Source organism: Xiphias gladius, chromosome 14, assembly GCF_016859285.1.
Source record: "Xiphias gladius isolate SHS-SW01 ecotype Sanya breed wild chromosome 14, ASM1685928v1, whole genome shotgun sequence".
Taxonomy (NCBI): Eukaryota; Metazoa; Chordata; class Actinopteri; order Istiophoriformes; family Xiphiidae; genus Xiphias; species Xiphias gladius.
Genome location: NC_053413.1, coordinates 11,069,360 through 11,090,926, shown reverse-complemented (window position 1 = coordinate 11,090,926; position 21,567 = coordinate 11,069,360). Strand labels below are relative to the sequence as shown.

The 21,567-nt window shown below is 39.1% G+C and overlaps 1 protein-coding gene across 4 annotated transcripts in view; it reads right to left on the bottom strand.

The window, feature by feature from the left end:
* Positions 1 to 21,193, bottom strand: part of mast3a (microtubule associated serine/threonine kinase 3a) — a 31,907-nt gene extending 10,714 nt beyond the window's left edge. The window contains exons 1-10 of one of the 4 annotated variants that reach the window (XM_040142968.1): positions 21,140 to 21,193; positions 19,438 to 19,469; positions 14,411 to 14,499; positions 13,586 to 13,658; positions 11,473 to 11,493; positions 11,209 to 11,287; positions 4,778 to 4,935; positions 1,972 to 2,047; positions 1,518 to 1,727; positions 182 to 283 (exon numbers count right to left, since the gene is read on the bottom strand). In XM_040142968.1, the coding sequence (XP_039998902.1) occupies positions 182 to 283; positions 1,518 to 1,727; positions 1,972 to 2,047; positions 4,778 to 4,935; positions 11,209 to 11,287; positions 11,473 to 11,493; positions 13,586 to 13,658; positions 14,411 to 14,499; positions 19,438 to 19,469; positions 21,140 to 21,178 (879 nt within the window). In that variant the 5' untranslated portion in view covers positions 21,179 to 21,193. Of the gene's footprint in view, positions 1 to 181; positions 284 to 1,517; positions 1,728 to 1,971; positions 2,048 to 4,777; positions 4,936 to 11,208; positions 11,288 to 11,472; positions 11,494 to 13,585; positions 13,659 to 14,410; positions 14,500 to 17,122; positions 17,609 to 19,437; positions 19,470 to 21,139 lie in introns of those variants that run through there. The other 3 variants (XM_040142971.1, XM_040142967.1, XM_040142969.1) reach the window with 3 other exon arrangements.
* Between the last annotated feature and the right edge of the window lie 374 nt (positions 21,194 to 21,567).

Genomic DNA, 21,567 nt, shown 5'->3' with positions numbered 1-21,567 from the left:
ACAACAACAACAACAACTGTATCATTATTACAGTATATCATCATTGTATGTGAGTGGCCTGTCATACCTGCATTTGAGGGAGACAGATAGTTTGTTCAAGGCTCTAAGATGCTGAACATAATGTTAATATTGTGTCACTCTTTTACATATGATCACTACTTTGTCTGTAAATGATTCTTACCAGACACTCCAGGAGCCTGGCAGGCCTGGAAATGATGATGAGAATCTTCTTGACCAGTTTGGTGATGATGGTCAACTCCTCACTCTCTGAACGCTCATACGCCTGATCGGGAAAGGACAAAGGATGATGGATTATTACTGTAACTTAATCCAACTGGCACAAGCTATGAGGCAGCACAGCTCATCCACAGAGGCTGTCTGCACTTTGCTCTGGCTCACATTATTTTTAGCATCCATTTCATCTTCGTACATTGTCTGTTGTTGATTCAAGGGATTGTGGCTGCTATTTAGACATATTGCATCAATGCTCATTTCTGCGTGCTACCTTGCCAGATTAATAAATAACAGAAAACACTTGCGAATACACTTTTATCAGCTCTCATTGTTTCCATATCTTAGTCTAACACTGCCTTGCCTTGATCACACAGCAGGTTCAGAAACTGTGTTGCAGAGGTGGTGAAAGAGAAATGTCAGTCAGAGTTTAGGTTAGTCAGCTGATAATTTGTAACAGGCTCTGTGTCTTACCCTGTTAAACCTGCTAAAAGATTTGTTTTTAAAGGTACAGTCTTCCAAAAGAAAAACAGTGTTATGAAACAGCAACTATAAATCCAGAGGGAAACAAGCACGCAAAGGGACAAATTAAAACATTTTAACGTGTGAAGATAAGGGACCATTTGCTTAAAATAAACTTTTTCTAAGACGGGAAATTATTTTCTTGGCCAAGATTAAAATAATTACAGAAAAGTGGTTTAGTGGAAGTTATAGACAAAAAATAGCTATCCTTGTTGGACTGTAGGATAAACAAAGCTACCAGGATACTGGATGAACACAAAGAAGCACTGCATTGACTGCGCTAACTGTAGCACTATTATAAATGAACTCAATGTTATATTATCCAGCTTTCTGAGTTAAAGAGAAAGTCATTCACAGTCTGAGTCTGCAGCAGAAGCTGTAATCTATTTCAAAGAGGGAGGCATTTGCTGCAGTAAAATTGTTGATGGAAAGGTTATGTAATAAAACATTACATAATCAAACATTTGACCACTGCACAGATCTATGTAATACTATAAAATGTCATCACCATTACTTGTCAATGAAGTGGAATCAGCAATCGAACAGGCAATTTCAATTCAATGTTCCAAGTGCAGCTACAGTATAGCATGCATGGTCCCAGAGGGCAATCTGAGCTACCAACAATCAGAAATCCACTTGCAATAAATTTGAAGTAACAAACATTGCTGAATGGCTGAATAATTAAAAAATTAAAAAAATGTCGTCTATGTCTATCTGATTTAAGTCAGATGGAAAAACATTTATTGAAGATGAAAAACACCCACCTCATGCAGCAACTTCTCCAGCTTCTCTTGTAGCTCTACAAAGTACCTGGAGGTGACCAGGCCTTGCTGGGACTTGTCCAGACAGTCTCTGGCGAGCTCCACCAGCTGGTGCTGAATGAATCCCAGCAAACCATCAGCCAGGGGCAGAGCAGTGTCTGGGGAACACTCTGCAATGATGTCGAGCAGCCGACACTCCATCTGGGCTGTCGCCTGGGAAACAACCAAGATGGAAGACTTCATTTAAAAACGGTATTGTATTGAAAAATTTCTTTAAATCCCATTGGTGAGTGACTCATTTTGACTTTGCTAGGAGTGTTAAATCTCCTGTCCTGGTTTCCATGGGGAAAAAAGCTCATGTGCACATTTGTAGATCATCCTTTTGCATGCAGATACATTAGCGACACTGAGGATTTTTAGTAAATACAGATCAGATCAAATACAGCGCCAGCTATACCTTAGGAAACCGTTCTTTGTAGACATGATTCATCATGACAATCTCATTGTCAAATGTTCCACAGGTACGTCCAGGGCTGGATGAAAACCAGGCAAAAGAGAAAAAAAAAGAAAAACAGATCAGAAATACCACGTTACAATAAATACTATTAAATATTTTTTATACTGATTTGCAAACTGATCAGGGCATGGAGGTGTGATAGAACGAAGAGGCTCATATTACAGAAGCAAGTTTAAAGTTAAGTAATTGCTCTTTTAAAATCAACAAACCATGATATACTTAAACTGTGAAATAATGTCAATCACAAAAATTTTATTAAAGCTACACAAAATCTATGAATTTCTTATGAGTAAATTACAACTGAAAGTGTTTACTGCCACCCCAAGTCATAAACACAGCATGTTTGAAGATGACACTAATGTGATTCGGATCAGGTTATCATCTGAAGTATCCATGACCACATCTGTTGTGTGCACAGGGCTTCGGTTACGAGACGGCACCTTTTAAACTATCCATACACATTACAAATCAATGCACTGTCATCACAAATGTTAAAAATAGCAACCCTGGGTTCCCCTATACATCACATACTACAAGTAACAATATCAACATGTGACAAGAACTTTATTATTTCTGAGTAACCACAACAGTTTGCACGTGCAGTGTGATTTTTATTTGAGGGCAATAGCAACCATTAACTCCTTGAGAACTATTTGAGGGCAATATGAAATGCTTTACACACCCTGTGGAGCTATTTTGGAGCAACATGGACGCTTGTCAATCGTCTCTTTTCATAGTCACTACGTGCAGAAATTTAGGTATGTTTTAATAGCATTACAAAAGTCAATTCCATTAATTTAATAAGCTACGCACTGCAACAGTTTAGCTGGTGAATTTTCTCTCCGGTGTACTTGTTACAGAGTTTATGGAATTTCATGGTTCATCTGTGAACAGCTGATCAGCCAGGGGTCACATGAACAAAACATCTGAAAGATAAGCTTTTTTGCTGGATGTAAAAGTATTTATGCTGTGCATAAACTTTCATAATCAAACTAAAAAGTTAACAAGCCTATGTTATTGTAACATTTTGACTTAACTATATATTCACATTTCTTTAATCAACTTGAAATTAGAAACCTATATGTTAACATTTTTATTCAGACCTTATTGTACACAGATCCTGACTGTAACCGGTTCCCTTTAAGTAGAAAACAAAACAAAACAAAAAAAACCAAAAACATTTCTGCATACCTAGAATAGTAGACATATATAGAGTATCCTGCCAACCACATAAATGCCCTGTATATACAGTATCTATGTGCATATTATGTGTGTGTGTTTTATTTGTTTGTGTACAGTATGTGAGTATGTGGCACAGGCACACGTCACAGAAAAAACAACCATATCACGATGTGTCCAACACCCTCCACAACCCATCATGAAAGTCTCCAGCAACCTCACAACTACCCAATGCCAGAGCTATTTAGAGGGCTTGTTTGATGAGGAAATACTATATTCTACTCCAGGGGATTACTAGTAACCAGCACAGAGGCTTTTTCCAGAACCACATTAAATAATTATTCTACCATATTCAAATCCTCCAAACCAATATTTCATTATTTATAATCATACGTAAAAGATGCTAAGGAACATCAGGCCTACATTTGTATTTTCGAGGCTGAGCAACAATCTTAAATGTGACATTGCTTGTTTACAGCTCTGCTAATAAGTAGCACACTGAGGCTAACCACAGGCTTCTCTGCGGCTGCAGTGTTGCTAACATTTAATTTTGTCTCTACTAAAATTATTTTAAGTCTATGTTAGAGTAAGCAGCTGAGTAATAGAGGGAAATGTAGAGGGTGTGAGGTAGGGTGCTCACTGTATGCCTTAAGCCTCTCGAGGTGGTACGTTTTATTTGAGCTCCACAGCTCGTTTCTTCAATTAGTACAGCAGAAGTTTCCATGCACAGTGGATCAACAGCAGTGCAGAGTCATATTGCATTTATAGTTAGAACTAGACCTGAGCTGGGTGAAGGAAAAGGCAAATAACAGGAAAATTCTACTGGCAGAGAAGAAACTGGTTCTATAATGAAAAATACAAATGGCAGTAATTACTTTTTTCTAACCTTTTATTATTATTATTATTATTATTATTATTATTATTATTATTATTATTATTATTATTATTATTATTATATTATTCACACTTATGGCAGTGATGATAGCTATGTAGTTACCTATTGACCTACAAGCTTAAATGAGTCATTTAAACTAGAAAGGCTAGCTTGGATAACTAGCTAACACGGTAGAGCTTGACTGCACTCTAGCCACACTGGCACAAGTGTGAGGTTTGTTGTTTTAGTTAAGCTGTGAGCAGCTCCTCCACTTCTGTGGTGTCCTACATTGTGTGCGCAGTGCCCATCAAGACCACATTTATTAAAAACAAGAGAGTTTAGCATATTTATGTATTTGCAGTGTAATCAAACAAATTATTTTAAATCTGGTTATAACAGTATGTAATATATGAAATAATTATTTTTCAGAAATTAACATTACTAATGTAAAGTGTATTGGACTTCAGTGTCAGACCTCGTGACATCTACAGTATCTTCTCTCTTGTCCAACTTTAAGGACTTCATTTTAACATGAACCTAAAAGAGGCACAGTTCTCCACCAATTCATATCAAACTAATCTAATGAGATGATCTCTTCTTCGAGTGGAGTGCAGTGTTATGGACATGTTTGTGTAATAAAAGCAAACAGTCCATACACCTGGACACTACAGTTATTGTAAGATTCCAAGCTACCTGAGACTGCGTGAGCGGAGCCTGACAGGGGGCGAGGGGTGTGCTCCTTCTTCATCCGCCACGCTCTCCGTACTCCGGAAATGTTTGAACAGGAAGTGAAGATCATCTTGTGTGGGCTGGAAGGGCAACTGGTGCAATAACTCCTGGGAAGAAGAAGACTGGGAGCAAAAGCACACAGGGGGTAAAGAGAAATGGGGTATGCACAGAGAGAAGGGGAATGAGGGAAGGAAGAACTGGAATTAATTTTATATATGTGAAAAAAACAGTCAACTAGTGAATGCTCAAAGGCAACTTATTTCATATTTTTGTCTACTTGTATTTGCACATTCGTATCTATGTCAGGTTTTGCTTCTGGAGCTTTGATGATATAATATCCTGTGTTAAAAGGCTTCCTCTGATAAGACAGTCAAACCACTGCTCTCTCAGATTCACTCATTATCCTGTTAATACTCAGAGTCTTAAAGGCTTTCATGTTCCACTATAGATCTGAATTACAAGGACATGCTGAGAAAGGCTGCAGTAAAGTAAAACATCATAAATCCCTTTCTTCTTTTAAAAGGGGACTCAGTGAGATTTAGTGTTCGGCTTCCCTGAAGCAGGATTTTTTCTTTCCTGCTGCAGCATTCCCTGAGGAAGGCAGCAACAGCTGTTGTGTTGGCCATGCTTGCATTCGTTTTCTCTTTCCATGCCAAAATGTGTGACATGCAGCCTGGAATTCTATGAGAACTCCCATCTGGCTGGGATCTTGTGTTTCACAGGAGGATGAGCAAAGGGAGAGTGGCTCATCTGACTGGAGGAAAGAGAAAAGCCTAACAGAGGGGAAAAAGTGACAGGACAACAGAGAGAAAAAGAAACAGAAAGACAGAAAAAGAAAGCATGAAAGAGCAAGGAAGAGACAGAAAATAAATGATAAATGGAGGGGGAGCAACATACCCTGAGGAGGAAACTAGAGACAAGACAGAACTGAGCAAGAGCAGTATAAAGACCTCACTGACAGCGAGCCTGAAAGGGGCATTGTGTGAGGAGGGTTGATCTCACCGTCTCCAAGCCATGTGGTTGGCCATACAAAATTACAGCCGTGACAGAGGAGCCGGGTATTGTTTTTCTACAACCAGCTGCAGTTTCCGTAATGACTTTGAAGATAACGTCTCAAGATAATCACCACAGAAACCATCAACAAATAACTGATGGGTCTAGCTGGGCAACTCGACGCGCTCCCTTCGTTTGACTTTTCCCGAAAGGAAAGCTTAGTGAGGAGGTGAAACACTGTACAATCCCTTCTCATTTGTGAGGTCATGCAGGAAAAAGAAACCATGCATTTCAACAAGACCCATGTTATTTTAGTGATTAGACTTATTATTCCTCTACTTTCCCTCGGGGGCTACGCAGAGTACAGCTCATACCATTTTGGTATGAAGTCATTTATTTAATAAGGATAGTCACAGGGTAAAACATTAATTATCCAACCACTGTGAATTTTTTAGTTTCTCTTTAGTTCCACAACAAATAATGAGTTTATTGTTGATTTTAGCCGGAAAAACACACTATATAAAGTCAAATTGTGTGCATTTACACAATATCTATAGACATATATACACATATATATACACACACACACATATTATATATATAATATATATAATATATATATATATAATATATATATATATATAATATATATAATATATATATATATATATATAATATTATATATATTATATAATATATATATAATATATAATATATATATAATATATAATATATATATATAATATATAATATATAATATATATATATATATAGACACACACACAAACACAAACACAAACACACACACACACACACACACAAACACACACACACACACACACACACACACACACACACACACACACACACAAACTCTGTAACTGTCTATTACTGATCATAACCGTTACTGTGTAAATCATTCCAGGAAAATTCTGGGAAAGGCATCTGAAGATTCATTCCTATTTCCTCTCTGCGGTGCAAACTGATAAAAGGCTGATGATGGAAGGATGCATCATCATTGGATATATCCTGTTGTGGCTGAGTCATTGAACAATACAACATCCATTTCCAGTCAGCTGTTCTGTGTAAATCAACTGCTGCTGAAAGTATGGTTGACAAGTCATGTAATAGTGTTTTCCATCAACCTCTGAGGATGTATTCAGTGTCTTTATAAAAATATGTCAGTTCTTCAAATGATTTCAATGGTGTGACATGTTAAATTGAAATGCTCTAGAGCTGCAACAAGGTCCATCTTTCTCCACCAAGAGCAGAGGCTGTGGTCACCTGGGATTCATGTCAGATAAAAGGGATTCCAAAAGAGACTAGTTATCATAGCAGAAAAACATATGAAAACATCCAAAGAAGAATTTCTCAAATCACTCCTGCAGCTTAATCCACTTCTGTTATCCACTTGATCATCAGTAATTTTGAAGAATTTATATTTTTGCTAAAATACGGCTCTATACACTTGCTTCTGTCTCAATCATCACAGATGACCCTGTCGAGTCTGTGATCCAGGCCTTGATCTTCATAAATGGATAACCGAATAATCCAGATTAGAATGTTGATGATTTAATATAAATCTAATATAAATAAAATTTTGTTATTCAAAGTTGTCTTAAAATTCATCTGGAAATTTGCTGGAGCTACAAGCCTTAAGCCCAAACTCAAAAAGTGCAGGTTTAAAGATAGTTAGCTGGATTATGTTAATGAGGTTTTAGGGTGAACACCATATATGGATTAATTTTCAGATACCAATTGTGTGCTTTCTTAGATTTATAATGAATGAATGTTGATATAATTGTGATTTTTAGATAAGAGCATTTAATTAGCAGTTAATTTTCACGATGAAAACTTATCTACACATATTCAGTCAAAATATACTTCAAAATAAAAATGTGTACACTAAAAAAGAAGCAATCCAAATTTAATTTGAGATATTGTGAGCATAAAGACACAAAATCTCAACTAAAATATTCTGCCTGCTGAAAGACCAATGGAGCCAGAACATATGGCATTTAATTTGACATTAAAATGGGAATTTATCATTTGAACCCTAAATATGATTGAGTAATTAAAGCTACAGTATGTAACTTTTTTCTAATATTTTTAGTTGAGATATGCTCCAAGACAACAGCTGTCAATGCCTTCCTGTGACCCAGACTCGTTGAACAGCCTGGCAGCAATGCAGAGATATTCCCTTCTTAAGTTTTTGAGCAAACCTTGCCCTTCTAACCAATCAGAGAAGGCCAAAGTCAGGGGTGGGGGCTTACGGCAGTCAATCAATATGTGAACATGCTTCTGGTCTACTACTCTTCTCGCACCAAGGCTTCAAGCCAGTATTAGCTGCTGGAAGACGTCTATGGCTTAATCACAGGTTACCAAGCTCACAATTCCCGCACTAGCTGAGACAATGAACATGATGAGGATATAGGTGAAGGTATGGGCAGAGCGAAACTGAGCAGGGAGAGGGAGGGGTGGGAGGAACAGAGTGGTTTGCTTTCAAGTCTCATGCTAGTGCTAGCTTGATTTCGAGAACTTGCATACTGTTGCATGGGAGAACTTCGCTAATCATGCAACCGACATCACTGGTAGTCTTAACACATTCATTGGTAATATCTAATCGTTTACCAGTAAAGTGCGGAAAACAGTGGAAAAATTGTGACGCATAATGTGGAACAAAAAAAACAGGTAACAATGCAGGAACACATATAAAATGAGACTTAAGAGCCCCGGTTGGAATTATTGGCAACCTTTAATTTTAAGTACAGAATTTAAAACATCAGAAATAAAAAAGAAAGAAATAAAGAAAGAAAAACTTCAGAAATAAATGCAAATTAACCAATTTTGTATAGTCGGAATATTTAATAAAATGTCTGAAGTTACTGAACAACAACAACAACAAAAAAAAGCTTTCATATAGTGAAATAAAAAAGACAGACGTAAAATGTACACTTGACACAATTATTGGCACCCTTTTGATAAATTGAAATTAGTTCCTCAAACAAAATGAAAAACAAATAGGACTCACTTGTGCTTAATTCACAGTGTTCACATGATCTGAATTAACCAATGAATGATGTTTTTACTGCATAGAAAGGGGCTGATTGTTTCCAGTTTCTTTTTCACAATGACGAAGACAAGAGAGATGTCTGAGAGCATCAGAAATGCCATTACCAAAAAAAATAACAATTCCAAAGGCTACAGGGCAATTGCCAAATATCATGAAAGCCTTGTTTCAACAGTTTGTAATATAATCAGTAGGTTTCACAGTCATACAATTTTAAAGACGCTTCCAGGATGTAGTGCTAAGAAGGAATTCAATGAGAGAAGTCTGACAAGGTTGATGCAGATTGTGAAAAAAACATCACGCAAGACACCTAAAGAGCTTCAGACTGACCTGGAGCAATCTGTAGTGGTGGTTTTCTGCTCGTACCATACACTGCACACTAAACCAAGTAGGGCTCCATGAGTGAAGGCCAAGGAAGACACCACCATTGAAAGAAAGGCACAAAGAGGCAAGACTATGTTTGCAAAAACCTTCATAGACAAACCACAGTCTTTCTAATTTTCTATGGACAGATGAAACCAAAGTAGTGCTTTTTGGGAACACAGTGCATCAGTTTGTTTATAGGCAACAAAATGAAGCCCATAAGGAAGAGAACACCTTACTTACAGTAAAACATGGTGGATGGCTGCTTTTGTGCGTATGTACTGGAGGCAATGAAACGTATCAAAGGACTGATGAAATCAGAAGATTGCCAAGACATTTTAGAGCAAAATGTGTTACCCAGTGTCAGAAAACTGGGTTTGAGGCGAAGGTCTTGGGTCTTTCAGCAGAACAACGACCCGAAGCACACATCTAGCATTTCAACAATAGTTGAAATGGAAAACATAGACTGTTTTAAACTGGCCAGCAATGAGTCCTGATCTAAATCCCATTGAAAACCATTGGAGAGAGCTAAACATCTGCCATTGCAAAAAGGACTGCTGCAAACTTAAAAGAACCTAAACTCTAACAATGTTAGAGTGGCAGCAACTACCAGCCGACAGGTGCAACATCTTGGGTCTTTCAGCAGAACAACGACCCAAAGCACACATCTAGCATTTCAACAATAGTTGAAATGGAAAACATAAACTGTTTTAAACCGGTCAGCAATGAGTCCTGACCTAAATCCCATTGAAAACCTTTGGAGAGAGATAAACATCTACCGTTGCAAAAAGGACTCCTGCAAACTTAAAAAGAGCTTGAATGCATAGAAATGGTAGAGTGGCAGAAACTACCAGCAGAGAGATGCAAGATGCTTCTAGATGGCTACTAGAAACATTTAGAGGCTGTCATTGTTGCTGAATGTTCTGCAACCAAATATTAGTGAGGGGTGCCAATAATTGTGTCTGGGGTACATTTTGTGTTTGTATCATTTCATGATTAAAAGTTTTGTTTTTTTTCCTTCGGTACAGTAACATTGGACATTTTATTAAATATTTTAATTATACAAAATTGGTTGATTTGCATTTATTTCTTAATATATTCTAAATTCTGTACTTAAAATTCAGGGATGCCAATAATTTCAACCAGGACTGTATGTCCATGAATCTATGTGTTCCCAAAACAACAATTTTATGTAACTGCAATCACATAATCAGCACTCAGCAAATCACGGGGTCAACTCTCTACTCATTTTCCCTTTAATTCAAAATAACAGCACACAATATAACTTCATCCAAGATTAACAAATCAAGCCTCAAGTTAGCCTGAATTAGTTAAACCAAATCTGAAGAACAGGGCCTAGGTGTGTCTGTGCATTGGTTTGGATATTTTGAAACATCCTGGTCACATACAAACTTTTCACAGCCTGTTCTAAGTTCTACAGGGGGTGAAAGTTTCATATCAAAAGATTGATTTTGGGTGAAGCATCACTTTAAACTTCTATAACACAAGCAGAATCTGAAAGACTTTGCTTAAGATAATAAATATGGTCTTTTACCTTTAGTTGTTGGTCAAAAGTTATATTACACAATTTCACAATTCATCTAAAATGTGGTCCAGGTGCAGGGCACTTTATAAAAGACTTTACTCCAAAAGGTCCCAAAGGGATGTATTATTAATCTACAACCATTTATAGGCAGATTTATTTCCTTGTAACACCTACGCTAAGTGTAATTTAATGGGATTTGTAGTTCAGTCAGTCAGTGCCATAAATTTACAAGAAACCACGGCACTGTAAACTGACTGATACAGTGAGTATAAGTAACACAGGAAGCTAAATGCTCCCATAGCAGTGGTTTGGAGAGATGTTGAATATTTGACAAACGAAAGAGAGACGGACCTTACAGAGAGTGGTGATTACAGGAAGAGAAGAGAAGAGGAAGACACAGACACAGAAACAGACTCAGCTTACAGATACTGATGAACTGGGTGCATTGGTGCAGTATCCAGACGAGGGAACTGACGCCACAGACCACCTTCGCCCATCCGATCTGCAGAGACAAAACAGTAGCACACTGCTGAGTGGTCGCTTGCTGTTGTACATAAAACCTACACATCCTGATGACACACTCCAATCTTCAGTTTCACCTTTTTATACCTGCATATTCATTTTAATTTAAAAACAATCTTCTCATGCAAATTTTTTTAAGACTGACAGAGTTTGTCATTTTCTTACCTTTCATTGCGGGCCAGTTGGCTACACAAATGCAAAAAGAGGAAGATACAAATGGGGAAGGAGACAGATACAGAAGAGGGGCAGGGCGAGACACAAAGTGAGAAAGAAAATAAAGTGTTTAATCATAGTGACAGAGTCTGGCTGTCAGAGACACAGTCCTGTTTGTTTGTCACAGCTCGCAACCAGTGGTGTCTGCTGCTATCATACTGCAGCACTGAGACCCACAAGCACTTAACTTGTGACTCATGATACACACACAAACAAAATACACTCATAAACAATACGTACATATACACCAGTGAGAACCCAGCCAGACCACTACTACACACAGAAAACTTCAACCTTCATGTGTGAAATTTCCACTTGTAACAGTGCCTATATTTCCACTGTCTCCCTTCTTTTCCATCCAATATGGCACTAAGGGGACATGGCCCAATTCCTTTCACTGATTCAATCTTTGATGACAGGGATGGTCAAATGTTTCCTTGCAGAAACCAGCTCTTGGGGACATGTACCTAAATCAGAGGTGACACAATTAAATTGGATGGCTCTGCTCTTAGATCTGAGGATTAGTGAGGTGTATTAGACGTGCGTGTTTTCTCTTCTGGTTCATATCCGATATGCATGCCATCCATTATGTATTATTAAAACCTTTACTACTGATACTAGGTTGTTGTATTAAGGTCCTTCAAGGCTTAAGGGGATAGAAGCTCAGATTAAAGATAGGTTTTAAATCTATGTTAGAATCATGTGCCAGAGATGTAAAGGGAATAAAGTATTGTGGGCCAGAGTGTGTCCTCACACCCCAAGGTTAAAAAAAGCATCTTTAATGTTGAAGAGGGAGTTGCAACTAAACGATTACGTCTCAACCTCAACGTGGTTCCTTACCTACTTTTTTTCATTTGCATTAAATTTACTTTTTTTACTCTTTGTGTGGACACAGCTATTGCAAGTCTGGCTATTCCATGTTTACTTAAACACTAGACAGACAGCATGGCTATGCAGCATGTGTGAATAACAAATAAACCCAGTGGAGTTCTCAAAGGTACAGTCACAGCATCTGTCTACACACTGGCAGCTTAAATAGTTTCAATAAATTTAGATGAGTCATGCAGGCCTGCGCAAGGCAATTCTATCATTCCGTCCATCCCTGAGCTTGTGGTGCATTATGCTATACTGCACTGCAACGATAAATGCTAATTCATAACACATGGTAGTTCAGATAAGCAGCATATATTTTCAAAGTACATTCAGTGAGACAGAAGCAGCATATTCTTGAAGCTTCTATGTATGTACACCTGTAGCCATCTCCTTTAGAATGAGCCTACATGTTGCTGTTTTGATCCCATAATCTCCTTACTTGCATGTCAATAACACGCTATTTTCTGCTAACAGACCAGAATGCCTGTTCTGTCAACTGTTCTGCTAAATCCAAGACTCCAATGAGTCTTTACACAGTTGCAAGAAATGTGATGAGAAGGCAAGCTCTGTAACTTTTCCCCATAGTCACGGGGGTCCTCAGTAATTATTGTGTGTGCAACAACCTGCCGCCTTAATTGGCTTCACAAATGGCAAGATCCATGTCTAGAAAGTGGCCCTCGGGCCTTTCAGCTGGTCAGACTTGCTTCTCCATTGCCTCTTTTCAATTTTGTGTTTTTATTCAAAAGGCTCTAGTTTAAAATAAGATAACAATGTTGATGCTCTATTTAAGTCGTTATGAGGCAGTTTTTGCTAGGTCAAGCATTAACCCTACTGGGGAAAAGTCACTAATGAGGCAGCTTGGCTATCTCTAACTCTCACTGCAGGTTCTGGAACTACTCTTGAATGAATTATGAATGGAAATGTATTTCTACTAGCATTTATTTCTTATGTTTTGAACTTCAGATGCATGCAATTTTATCAGATAACATCTTTGCATGAAGAAAGCTGAACTTACTTTAAAGTTTAAATGTATTTATTCAGTTTAATCAATGAAGATGTTTTCTCTGCATTTTATCAGTTTTATCAATTTTCTACTTAATGCATTGGTTCAGGAAAATATTACTGTAGTAAGCTGCCTGAGCTGAAGTACCTTACTAAATCCATATTAAAAAGCATGTGGGTTAATTCCTACCTGCGGGCAAACTGGAAATTGGCAGAGGTGCTGGCAGAGGCATTTCTGGGGCTTTCTGAAGGGCTGCTTCCAGCTGAAGAAAAAAAAAAAGCTGTTACAAGCTTAAAAACAAAATTATCAGAAGCGGAGAGAAACTATGTATATAACTATTTATGTGTTGAATCATTTCACCGGCAGTCCCCTTATTTTGAACGATCGATTTGAAAAATGCTCCGTGATCATGATGACAAACTTTGCGATTTGTTTTACTTCACATTTTAGCCTGAAGCTATCAAACTTTAATTACAGTAGCTCATGCACACAAGTTAACTAGGCCTCTTCCTTCCCTAATCAACGAATCTCAGTTTCAGCAGACAGCAGGGAGTCCTGTTGTTGATCACACCAAACCACATACTCTTGAAAGGGTCAATAACAAGTTTTGATGCCAGCCCCTGAGGGCAAATCAAAGACACACTTTTTCACTTTTTAAAAAAAAAAATTGGGATGAATGACTCTCCACATCAGGCAGCTGAATTGAGGAATGAGTAGCTGAGAGGAAGCCACATCATCATGTGGAGGAAAACTATTGTATGTCTTATGCACTATACAGTGGGCACATTATAATCCAATAGCAATACAAACTTGATGAACACCGGAGGGAAACCTGTGCTAGTCTTGTGACATACAGCATCACAAAAAACACACGGCTGAAGGCACATACTGTATGTCTGTTTTCCACGTGATTATGTCTATGTACAGTATACCCAATGAGCCTCCACTCTAATTTTAAAACAATATCACACGTTGAGCCGAGAAGACATGCAACTAAAAACCACACACGAGTACCTGTAGCAAGTGGGAGAGGTGAAAGCGGTCGTGAGAGTGTAGGCGATGGGGTCCCGACCGCCAAACTCCTTCTCTTGTTGTTGCGGGAACTTTGGGAGAAGGAAAACAAACAGAAGAGGACAAAACATTTGAAAGTCAAGTAAAATAAAACACAGTCAACCTGTGAACCTGAGTTGTTGATCATGATGAGGAAAACACTGACAACTGTGATGGCACTGGTAATGGTATGTATACGTACACATACATCTGTAGCTACAAACATGTATGTATGTAAATATATAAACACACACTCACACACAGAGTATGTAGTGTATTACTTTTTAACTAATTTGGCTGCACTGATTAAACAAGTCACATTCATTGTGTTCTTATACTCAGAAAAACTGCTTCTCACTACAAGTGTTGCCAAAACAATGGAAATACCAAAAATAAATGAATATACAATAAATAATGAAGAGTAAGAACTATGTGCCACAGTATTACACCAAAGTATCAATGATGAGCCAATGATGTCTGGTGTGTCTGCAGGGATTTCCATGTGAGAATATGGGAAACATCTGGAAGTATCAGTGCTTGTACCATTGAGACCACCACATCCTATAAAACAGCCTTGACTGGTTGTTATACAATGATGCAGAGGAATAATTGGACCTAATGACTCCCATGACATAACTGTGCAGGCCATAACATACTGTTTGTACCATTACAGATCCATCACCATGGATGAACACAGTCTTTATTCACACATCAACAACACAAACTGATCCATTGATAAAAATCTGCCTTAGATACCAATTTTGAAAATCTCATGATGTACAATTTTGTTTGAGACATTGTCAAAGAGGCGTTGCTTCAGTTCTGCAGTTATTTTTGGAGCTGATTGTTTGTATTTTTTTGATGATAGTTGGTTTCATTTTGCCCTGCTTGTTGCATTCAACTTGCAACCAGTGTTCTTTGTTACTGTGCAGCTTTTGTCACATGTAAAACGAGTCAGTCATTTCTTCTGAGCTCCATTAAAGGAAGTGATTCTCTTTCAAATGACACATATGAAAGTGGTGACTGGCAGACCTGTTTAAAAGCTGGCAGATATTCTTAAGTGGCTTTTCTCTGACTCTTGCCGACCCACATAAATGCGAGTGTAATTATGATGCAGTTACTTCTTAGTTCAAATGATATTTTGTCCACTTCCTGTATGTTTGTATATATGTGATGCCTGAGGGTTTTGTACACCTGGTGCTATGAGTGCTAAGGTCTTCATTCAGAATAGAGATGGGACTCGTTTTTAGATTGTTTTTGCGTTCCCCAAAAAGCTGGGTGTAATCTTATCATGCTCTCTTTTTCATCCCAGTGATGTCAGTGACATTTCTCTTACTCTCTGGCAGTGAACTAAAATAGTTGTGGGGCTGAGACGACAATGGAGCCTGACATTTCTGGGTCAGTGCTGAGGCAGATTACCATAGTATATGGCCCCCAACCCAAAAAGTGGCAGAGATGGCAAAGCAACAGAGAGAAGAGAGTACAGTGCTTGACATTGGCTTCCATATGTCTAAGACACAGCTCCAACCACATAAGACACTGTGAGCGTATTTTATTCTTATCAGAAATAAACAGACAGCCCAATCACACCATAGAGCCTGGACAAAAATGCCAAGAAAGCATCACTGTATCACACCATGACTAACGTGTGAGCTTTATCAACAGTTGACAGCGATAAGGCTAATGATATTTGAGACTAACAATAGTGGTTTGTAGTTTGTGTTGCAGGCGGCCATGTAGCATGATTAATATAGGCCACTGAGATGCAGGCCTGCAATTTTAACATGTCTGCTGATGGTGAATGGGCTGCATTTCTTGTGCTGAATGAGGTACATGACTGATGCATGATCCCAAGCTATATGGAAAAAGTGGATAGTTTGACAGAGTACAGTAGTTGGGGAAACTATATTACACTAATTTAAAAGATGAGAGCATAGGTTTTGTTTCATAATTTCACTGAATTGCAGTTAATGCCATTGAAAGCAGCTATAACAGACACATTGTAACCCAGGATCACTGCAAAAGATTTCATTATAGAAATAATGCGGTTATGACAAAGAAGGAAAACTGTCATAAATTAAGGTCACTCATTGAGCGCCAAAGACACATCGAGTACTGTCAGACCGTGAAAGGCAAATTTTACTGCTCCACTTTGTGAGGGCTGATTACATTTATCTCACAGATAAAAGCACATCTACAACACTACAGTCCCACTAACCACATCAGTGTATCGATCGGCACAGGGAATTTTGTCGTTTTCTGCGACAGCTGGCAGCAGACAATGCAGTCTGCCCACACACACATGCACACAACATTCTACAATGGCCACGTTTCTCTGTCGGAAACAAAAACTAGGGCGTATGTAACAGACACATTCAGTAACGTACCGGAGGCTACCACAGACACCACAGTGACATTATAAAACCGAGCTGTACGCTGATAATGCTACCAAACACGGTGGGGGTTTCGTGTACGTGCTGTGAATCGAATAGCTCAACATAACCGTTCAACAAATTGCTGTTTGTCAGACAGTGAATGGCCCAGCTCTGCGGGGAGATGATGACAACTACAGGCAAAGCAGACGTTTTCGCTTTGCGGCAGTTGAGTCAAGGCTGTATCGAGTTTGTCTGCACATTCAGAAAATTTACCACTAAAAACAGGCTGCGTTGCTTTTACCTTTTTGATCTTTTCATCATGGCCCCAGTAACAAAACTAGTTTTGTAGCTCGGTAACACGGTCCAATAGTAGTTTTGGTCAGACATGGTGGTGGTGGTGGTGGTGGTGGTGACCGATAAAGCCAATCCAGATATGAGAATTATCCTGTAGTTAACGTGGGGGCATCGTGTTACAGTCTCTGCGGTGGAGTTGTTGTTACTGGTGGTGGTTGGCTAGGCCAGTACGCAGTGTCCAACAGCAGAAACTCCATTCAGCTTCGGGACAAACTGACCCCAGACCCACGGGACGGCAGCTCTGTGGTACTGAGAGACTGCAACGGCCATGTCCGCTCCGCTCTCTCTCCCCTCTCCCAGTTACCAGCAATATTTCCGAAACAGTCCGACTTCAGCAGGATTTGACATGATCGAGCGATAGCTTCGTCAAAATATCAAGAGTGATACAAACTTTCCAGCAACAGCACCGTTCGCTGCACTGCGCAGCCGCGTCAGCGCGCGCCGGATGGAGGCGGGACTAATGATGCATTCACACTCTGTCGGAATATTTGTGACATTGACTTAAAACCGAATGAAACACCCGGTGCCTAAAAGACTGTGAATGTGTATTTGAAGTGATAATAAAATCCCGACATCAGTTACGTGAGTACACCTACATTTCTTAAAAACGACGAGGTTACGCGTCTACACCTAAATTTCTTAAAAACAATAATGGTAAAACGTGCACAGCAAGTCGTATCTAGGTTACGGCTGTTAGTTATGGAGCTTAAAAAAAGCCATGAATGTTGCATGCTGTCATCAGGGAGTAATGAAATCCTCGTGTGATTTTCATGAATTTCAAAAACTACAGAGCATATGTTACATTTTAAAACCCATCCATTGCGCGTGATAAGGAATCAACAGTTTCAAAAGCAGGGCTATGCCATATAATAGTTTAAACATGTGATGTTTTATATTGCAGTAATGACACATTACAACCCCAGGCTACAGTGTTGGATTACCAGCCGGTCAAAGCGGGCAACGGGCCTGTTCCATTGCATTTCAGTTGGATTTGTTTGGGAATGTCTTTCCCGTCTGTGTCACAATTTTACATGGTGTATGGCCCATTCCTTTCTCGTTCAACTAAATTACCACAAACAGAGAGTCAATTAATGGACGCCCAAGTTAATTCTTGCCCCATTTTGAGTTAATCCAGCCCTCTGGGCTATTATACAGTTTGAAATACATAATAGAGAAATCTTAGCAAAACAATAAGATTACAAAAATTTAACACAGACACACTACTGGTCTCTAAAGAAATACCTGAGTGTTTTTTTTTTCCCCATAGAGACCCCGTTCATCTTTTTCAATGACATGAAAACTTTAAACGCTATTTAAAATACAGTCAGTATTCTGAACACTCAGACATATGGGGTGCTGCCAAAAACAGCAACGGCTCTCAGCTCAAACACACATACTGCATTTAAAGTGAAAAATTCCTTGTTTGTATTTTTTTCATCTCTCAGCTGTTAGCTGCAGCTAGTATTTCCTGTGATTCTGATATTTCCTCTGACTCATCGACAGTGGAACCAGCCTGACTAAATCTATTCAATAAAGACGGGGGAAAGTCCCTGAACAGGTTCGAGTAAGTAAAGGGGTTGGTATTGTTTTGACTGTGGGATTCTCCTGTTTGAGCAGCAAAGTTCCCTCATGTTGTTCACATGTGTCACTCCTCTGTGAATACAACATCATGTGATCTGTTACTACTGTGTAAAATTCCTATCAATCATCAAATGATTGTCTGGATAGGAAAAAGACGGAGACACAAAAAAACACCAAAACTGAACAGTTACCCGTAAGAGCCTTCTCTGCTTGCTTGCTCTGTCAAAATATTTATATAGCTAATCACATGGACACCGGATTAATAACTCTGATGTAGCAAAATTGGGAAACTGATTCAGATATCACAATAAGCATGGATTTTTAGCTACAAGGGAGGGGCAATTTATTGGTTCTCAGTTACTGATAAGATTTCCTGCATACGATGGCTCTCCCCTCTGTTATAAGATCAGAGGTTTTTTGCACCTGATTTCTATCTCTGCTCTCCCTTCCCAAGTTGAAGTAAAACCTGTCTGAGCGGTGAGACTGCTCTGTCTGTCAGTTAATCCTCATAAGAAGTTTCAGAGGTTCTTGTACAATGGTGTTAAATAGGACATGCATGCACCATAAAGAGCTAATAAGTGAGAGACACCTGGCTGGTCTGGTTTGTGGAACAGGAAGGGGGACAAAAGGAGACAGAGACAGACAAAGAGAGCACAGAATAAGTTAGTTGATAATACTTACATATTTCCCCTGCGAGGAAGACTCAGTTCTTTCTAGAATAGAAGAGATGGGAAAGATTAGATTAAGAATATTTTTCTTTTAAAATGGCTTTTTTTTTTAATGTCTTTCTGATATCATTGCTTTGAAATGCAGATGTCAGCAGAGATAGCAGAAATGTTTATTGTTTGGCTAGAGGGCATCTTCATAAATCAATATATTTGCCTCATCAGGGGACACTGCTCCTTTTTAATTATTTTTGTTTCTGTGGTTATGAAAGCAGACATTGACTCTTCAGAATAAACAGGGAGCAATGTAAAGGGTTTTTTTTGCTGTTCAACAGACAATGTTTTAAAAAATAAGCTAAGGCTACAGCAGTTTTCCAGATGAATTTCTCTAAATGCTTAGAACTCTCTGTCATTCCCACTTATCCTCATTTCAGTGCAATGTAAATATCATTAGATGCTTTGTGGCCCAGTTTCATGCACGACAAGTAGGTCTTCTAGTCATTTAATGGCGAGGATGTACAAATCCTCACTTGACCATGGCTACTGCGTATGAGCTCAGGCAACTGTGAAACTGTCCTTGCCAATCAGGATTCGAAAGCCAGGGAAGGGTGGCACTCAGTTCGACCGAAAGCGGTTCTGCACAAAATCGTTTTGAGGCACTGCTCTCATCCTGTCCCCTATAGGATTTCATCATATCTCCTAAATACAGTCCTTTCCAGACAGTGATTAATTAATGTCACAGTCACATTTAAAAACAATGTAAATAAACAGATACCTAAACAAAAAAAACAAAAAATGTTTTAATTACTATTTAAACTTAATCACTAATCAGAACATATCAATTTGTGGAACAATACTTAATGAAGACTAACATTATATTGTGGCTTTTTTCGCAACAAAATGAAAGCAGACCTGAATAATTTCACCAGCATGTTCATTATTAGTATAATCACAGGGCTGCACTTAAATCTAAATTGCGGATGAATGTAAGGTAAAAAGGAACGAGCAGTTTGGACTGGTGAGTCTTTCATCGCCAACCCAACATCACCTCCTCCATAACAGACCTGAGGTAGACACAATGCAGCTTTCACTGCTTCATTTATGAAGAAAATATACACACACACACACATATATATGTATATATATATATATATATATATATATATCTGAACTAAAAACACTTCATAATTCTCATACTTGACATTCCTGAGAGATAAACAGAGTACCCTAGAGAAGATTAAAGGGACGCTTCTGTCAGTAATGCAGGAATGGGAACACAGCCTGGGGTTATGTGCTCCTATCACCAAGGCAACCAGATTGACCAAAGCCCCAATGAAGAGCTCCAACATCAACACATTAGGTAGTGAGATCAGCTCTGCTACGGCCTTCACGTCCATAAATTAGACTCCATAGAGTCATGATAGTGCCACCGCCTGTTCCCATGAATGGACACTAGTCATGGTGAAATAATTCGTCAATACAAAAAAACCATAAGATTTCCAAACGATGTCACGTAATTAGGTCTATCAAGGGGAGGAAAGAATAGATATCGTAGGCTTTAAAAGAAAATATGAGCTATCGAGAGCGAATCAGCTCCTAACCACCCAAAGCATTCCTGGAGAAATCCCTCGCATCGTCGCCAGTGGCTCATCAACATCATCATATCATCCCGTTTGGCTGGAAACGACCACGTCGCTGTCACGACAGTCTCCATTTACCTGTAGACCGCGGCGTCTCAGGATATTCGGTTCGTCCATCACTGAAGACAATCAAAGAAACCCCAGAGCAGATCCCCGGTCAGTCAGCCCATACTGCGCCCCTTCCTCTCCCCGAGAGCATGGCTAGAGTCCTCCCCGCCGCCGCTGCCGCCGCCGCTGCCGCTGCTGCTGCTTCTCCACCACCACCACCACCACCACCTCCTCTTCCAACCCCCCACCCCCACCCCAGGGACGAGCTGCACAGCCTGCCCCGAAAAGGTGGTCTCTTCAGCCAGCTGATCACCTGATCGGGGGGGGGGGTGACCTAGACCTAGTAATGAAGTGAGACCGCGTGTTGACCCCACCCTCTTATTGATATTCTGCGATCAGTTGACAAATGCAAAATACTGGTTTTACTGTGGGCAATGGGCATTTTCCAAGGACCATCA